Source organism: Miscanthus floridulus, chromosome 19 (genome assembly GCF_019320115.1).
Source record: "Miscanthus floridulus cultivar M001 chromosome 19, ASM1932011v1, whole genome shotgun sequence".
NCBI classification, from domain to species: Eukaryota; Viridiplantae; Streptophyta; class Magnoliopsida; order Poales; family Poaceae; genus Miscanthus; species Miscanthus floridulus.
The window spans coordinates 79,639,073-79,645,492 of record NC_089598.1 but is presented as its reverse complement, the minus strand read 5'-3'; the positions used below and the strand labels follow the sequence as shown (position 1 = coordinate 79,645,492).

Genomic DNA, 6,420 nt, shown 5'->3' with positions numbered 1-6,420 from the left:
AATGAAAGATTTAATAGAGTGCTTAGGAGGTTGGGTAACCTTACTGGTACAGATTATACTACTTACCAGCTTGGCACTAGAGCTCGATTTATTGATGTTTACAATAGGTATGAGGAGAAATATGGAGCTGTTAGGTTGAGGAGGACTATCTCTCCAGACCTGTCTGGTAAGAAAAGGTCTGCTTGGGATGAAATTTATAATAATGATGATGATGTTGGTCGTTCTACTGGTGGTATGCATCCTCTAGCTACTACTCTAAGCATGGCTAGAGATACCTCTACAACTATCCTGCTGCAGGGTGTAACCATTTCAGCTTCTAATGCTTCTGAACTTGTTTCTTACTTGAACTGTGACACCGTGAACCAGTTAAATGATGATTTGAATATCTTGAACTAGTGGCATTAGCACAAACTCACATATCCAGTGCTATCAATCACGACTAAAGACATATATAACTGTTCCTGTGTCTACCATATTTTTCATAATCTACTTTTAGTATGAGTGGCAGGATCATCGAGGAGCGGCGGAGGAGGCTGAAGGCTGAAATGATGGAGATGCTGACCTACATCAAAGATTGGGAGGCTGCTGAAGAAGGCTGCAACACATGATGGACGACAAGAAACTTGGAGAAGCATTTGAAGAACTTTATCTTGATTAGTGTTTCAGTGATCATTTATGTAATGGGACTGTAATATTTAGACTTGTGAAGTTAGATGTAAGGACAATGAACTTCTATGAAGCTGGGCTGTACTCTTTTTTCTGTCTAGGGTTTCTCACAAGGGTGAGTTTTATCTAGACAGGTTTTTAATGAGACAGTCATTGCATTAAAGCTCCAGATAAATTGTTATTTTGTTATCTTTTTTTGTGTTTGTGTGATCTTGTGAGTTTCTATGATCTTTAACATCCTGTGATAAGTTTCTTTGAACTTGTAAGGTTCGATCTTTAATAATATCATGTGATCTTAATATTTTGGTCATTTTGAGGTGCTAGACACTAATAGTGCCAACGCCACCGGCACAGAGCAAAAAAAAAAAAAAAAGAAAAAAAAACTCAGTACCTCACACTCTCACACACACTTCCGTTCCGTCTTCACACTCACTCTCACAGTCACGGCCGCACCCACGCACTCTCCCTGTCCCCTTCCAGTTCCAGCACCTGCATCCGCCGCGCCCTCCCCCGTCCGCCCTCCCGATCCCTGCCGCAGCATGTCGGTGAGCAACAACATCACGGCGTGCATCAACTTCCTAGTCCTGCTCTGCACCATCCCCATCGCGGCCACGGGTCTCTGGCTCGCCTCGAGGCACGGCGGCGAGGACTGCTTCAGGCTGTTCCGCTGGCCCCTGGCGATCCTGGGCGCGCTGCTCCTCCTCGTCGCGCTGGCGGGCTTCGCGGGCGCGTACTGGAACCGCAGGGGCCTGCTGGCCTGCTACCTCTTCGCGATGGCGGCGCTCGTCACGCTGCTCCTGGCGCTCCTCGTCTTCGCCTTCGCCGTCGCGCACGGCGACGGCGCGTACCCGGTCCTTGGCCGGGCCTACGACGACTACCGCCTCCAGGGCTACTCCTCCTGGCTGCGAGGCTACGTCGCCGATGATCCCCAAAGGTGGGAGCGGATCCGGGCATGCGTCGCGGCGTCTGGCACCTGCAGGAAGCTCGCCGCGGATAGCTCCTTCATCGTGCCCGAGCAGTTCTACATGTCGCACCTCTCGCCCATCGAGGTAAATCAATTAGTACTAGTACTGTACTTATTGTTTACATATCGATTGTGCTGACCAATGTTTACTTCTAATCGAAGGTAAAAAGTAGTAGCAGTACTAGTTCTTATTGTTTACACACACTGTTTACTTCTGATCTAAGGCTGTGTTTAGTTTTCAAAGAGTTTTTCAAAAAGTGCTACGGTAGCCGTTACATTAAATCTTTTAATATGTGAATGGAGCATTAAATGTAGACGAAAAAAAAACTAATTGCATAGTTTGATTGGAAATCACGATACGAACGTTTTGAGCCTAATTAGCTTATGATTGAACACTAATTGTTAAATAAAAACGAAAATACTACAGTAACAAAATTTCTAAATTTCACGAGCTCAACGCAGCCAAAGATGAACGGTGTGTGTGTAAAGGTGACTGTAGCTTCGCTTTCCACTTTGTAGCTAGTGTAAGGAGTATATATATTATATAGTTGTTAAAAGTGAGAGGAATCAGTCCATTGCCTTGTGCCAAGTCCAAGTAGGTCCAGTCTGGTCCATCCGTGCTGCGCAGGAGGCCTTGCAGGAGGCGCAGGCGTAGCAGAGCAGGCGCAGGCGTATGTCATGATTGCCACCTCTGGATGGTTGCCGTGACCTGTAAGGCCTCTTTAGTTACTTCCTAAAGTAACTCTATCATATTTTAATGTTTGGGCCTTGTTTAGATTGCAAATTTTTGCAATCTCGACACTGTAGCATGTTTCGTCTGTATTTGACAAACTTTATCCGATCATGGATTAACTAGGCTCAAAAGATTCGTCTCGTGATTTACAATCAAACTGTGCAATTAGTTATTTTTTTATCTACATTTAATGCTCCATGCATGCGTCCAAAAATTGATGTGATGGAGAAAGTGAAAAAATTTAGAATTTGGAGGTGATCTAAACAAGGCCTTGATATATTTATGAAGTACTAAATATAGACTAAAAAATAACTAATTGCATAATTTACGATTAATTTACTAGACGAATATTTTAAGCCTAATTAGTCAATGATTTGACAGCGTGGTGCTACAGTAACACATGTGTTAATGATGGATTAATTAAGCTTAATAAATTTATCTCGTAGATTACTGACAGATTAACATCCCATATAATATCTCCATATAACACCTAACACCCAAAATTTTACGCCCTAAATTTAAATGAGGCCTAAGTGTGTTCATCTTCATCATGCCTAGACGTGTCCTCCTCTGTCCTCTGTCACTGAGCGTGTGAGAGAGAGCGGCGGCAGCAGCAGACATGTGCCATGTGGGCCGGTCAGCCGGTGCATAGAAGCATGTAGCCAGCTACTGATTTTTAACAGACTCTTCTGCAGCCTCTTGTCCCATACTCCAGGTCCCGTAGGATAGGACTATAGGAAGCTTCTGTGCTCTAATTGTTCTGATTAATTAATGTTAATGATGAGCCGTCGTCACTCGTCACCCCTGTGATCTGTGAACTGTGCTGTGCTGTCCGTGCAGTCCGGGTGCTGCAAGCCGCCGACGGTGTGCGGGTACGCGTACGTGAGCCCGACAGTGTGGACGAGCCCGGCGAACCCGGCGGCGGACGCGGACTGCGCGGCGTGGAGCAACGACCCAGGCCAGCTCTGCTACGCCTGCGCCTCCTGCAAGGCCGGCGTGCTGGGCGGCCTGCGCGAGCAGTGGCGCAAGGCCACCGTCGCGCTGCTCGTCGCCACCGTCGCGCTCATCTTCGTCTACGTCATCGGCTGCAGCGCCTTCCGCAACGCGCAGACCGAGGACCTCTTCCGCCGCTACAAATGGGGGAATTGATTCTTGAAAATCTCGTCTTCACATTTACAAATGGGCGCGTGATGTGTGCATTATTCCACACCTAATAGTACTAAGTAAAACCTGCACGTCGATCGGGTGACTTGTGTGTGCTTTTCTGTTACGGTGCTCTTGGTAATGTGGTTAATTAGTTTTGTAGAATGATGAGGACAACTGCTAGATGTTAATTTTGTAGGAGTATATGTATCTCTCTGTGCGATATCTGAAGCTTCGTTCAAACATCGGCTGCAATCGCAACAAGTCTTTGCGCCAGCGTGTCCATGACATGTGCCTTCTTTTCAGGTCATGGAATTTGTGCATGCTCCGAGAATGGACTTTGTGTTACCGTACATTTGATGCAATTCGGCATTACTAGCAACTAGTAGCATGATGCGATCTGAATAGGCCAGTGCTGGCGTCCAGAGGTCCGCGCGCACTCTGTTTTCGCGCTGGGGCCAGCACGCCTCGCTCGAGCCCACATTTTGTGCGCCCACGTAGGGCCTGCGCTACCCGGACGACGCCTGCGCCGCCAGACCACTCGCAGGGACCGCTTGCGCCCCTCTGCTTTTCACGCGTATTGCAGTTAGGGATGAAAATAGATTAAATATGGACGGATATCACTGATATTATATTTGTTTTTATATTTCTGTTCGGATTCGGATTCGAATATGGATAGTCTCAACTATGTCGGATAGAATCACGGTTTGCCTAAACGGTTGTTTAGCCCGTTTAAACACCGTGTAAACACTACACGGTGGTGCGCCATTTTCGTTTAATAACCCGTTTACCTCGTTTAATGGCCGTTTACCCCGTTTAATGGGACGTTTTGCCCGAATAATGGCTAAACGGTAGGTAACCGACTGTTTACCGTTTAGCGTTTAGGAAAACACTGGATAGAATACGATTGGATATCGACGTCATAAATATGCGATTTGAGTATTCGGATACGGATACGGTTTCGGATGTTGAATATCCGGACTCGGATACGGACAGATCTCAACCCCTCTAAACGGATTCGGTTTCGAATACGGTCGGAAAATATTCGTACCGTTTTCATCCCTAATTGCAGCATGTGCAACATCCGGTCTACTTTTGCAACATCCGGATAAAACACTTACAACGTACATCCGAAACAGCTGGAACACTTGCAACATACGTCTGAAACACTCGTAAAATATCAGAAAATTTTTGAAAACACGTGTGTAGCCATTGCAAGCTGTTGATGCAAAAGTGGATCTGCAAACACAAAGGGCTAATACCCGAATCGATATCCAAGGCGTGCCAGTCGATTTGACCTGTTAATCGACAAGGATGAAGATACGAGCACTTTGGTCCTGACAACAGCGATACGCCCGGAAGTCACGGCCAAGAGGTACTCATACGGAACTCGAGGATCGCCGAAGGTCGCACTGAAGCGATGCAGCTCGCCGAATCAATGAGAACTCGTAAAGAGAAAATAATGCAAATTGACGAAGTCGCCGAAAAGTAAGTAGATGCAAATGGGAGTAAAAATTAGTTTTGATATTGATTGATATATCTAATTACATTGCCTCTCACTCCATATTTATACCCTGATCTAAAGAGACACAACCAAACACAACTAGGACACCAGGCCCATATCTAAGAAAACACGTGACTCTTACATAAATCATACTCTAACAAATATAGAAAAGGAAATCAACTCCTATCTATTTCCCTGTCCGCCTCAATTACGATGGAAATCTCACCGTCCTCCTTCCCATCGGCATACCCCCTGTTTCATCGGCAGTAGTCCTCAAGTCTTCCTTCATCAGCATACTCCTTGTTTCATCGGTAGTAGTCCTCAAGTCTTCCTTCATCGGCATACTCCCTGTTTCATCGGCAGTAGTCTTCAAGCCTCCCTTCATCGGCATCGACAATGACACCTTCAACCTCATCGGCAACGCCCGAGTCTAAATCAACCTCTCCATCGACCATCACCAGCTATCGGCAACCATCTTTACAAGCTGGCTTTCATCGGCTATCAAGTATACAGTAACTTTCCCATTGCCGATTAGTCCACTCCGATCATTTTGACACGTGCAAAAAACGGTGTCAACACATGCCCCCCAATTTTGGAGTATAAAACCATTAATGCTCCGAAATTTACTCCAGATTACCGTAACTCATTCTCCAAGCCAAAACCTGATCTGTTATCAAATCCAATCAAATCTAATCATGATTCACGCACTTCAGTAAATATCGCACAATCGCCAACCACTCTTGCCTTGATTATGGTTAAGATACCGAAACAATAACCCATCGGCAAGATCTTAACATGATAATGCTGTCATTTTCAGAATTAAAATATCCTGTACCGATATCTCTTCCAAGTCATGATTACTTGCCATCAACCCATCTGTACAATCCCCTGATTATCGTGCGAACAGTTACCATATCCATCTGAACCACTTCGACCTACATGCGCGCGGCATAGAGATAAGTCCAAAATACCCCTATTCCAAGCGGCTTATAAATAGATTTCTCCGGAACACTCGTCTTCTACTCTCAGACTCCAATCTTTGACATTTTCTCTTTCCGGCGGCGACTCCGACGAACCACTGCACGACCTCAACCAACAAGAACCCTTCTCCAGCGTTACCTCAAGTCTCCGGCTCGTGCCCTCATCTTCCTCAAGATAATGGCAATCAACTTCGATGTCCCCGCGGTTCGCTCCACTTCCATTACCTTTACTTTGATTCCCCTAGTTTTTGCAAATCCACACAGTTGGTGATTTCTTTCTTTTGTTCTCCGAATCCTTGAAACTTAGGAACTGCGCAACAAATTAGTTATTCCAACCGATCAGCCGCATGTCCAATGCCTAGGACCAATGGGCAACCCAGATCCAACCGATCTGATTAATGCAGAGGTTAACAGAATCCCCTTTAGAGCC

The 6,420-nt window shown here is 45.8% G+C and overlaps 1 protein-coding gene across 1 annotated transcript; it reads left to right on the top strand.

Annotated features, from left to right (window-relative positions):
• Positions 1 to 1,112: 1,112 nt before the first annotated feature.
• Positions 1,113 to 3,772, top strand: LOC136529470 (tetraspanin-2-like). The gene is made up of 2 exons (XM_066522549.1): positions 1,113 to 1,715; positions 3,204 to 3,772. The coding sequence occupies exons 1-2, from the start codon at positions 1,206 to 1,208 to the stop codon at positions 3,510 to 3,512; spliced, it is 819 nt and encodes a 272-aa protein (XP_066378646.1). The 5' UTR covers positions 1,113 to 1,205; the 3' UTR covers positions 3,513 to 3,772.
• The last annotated feature ends 2,648 nt before the right edge of the window (positions 3,773 to 6,420 follow it).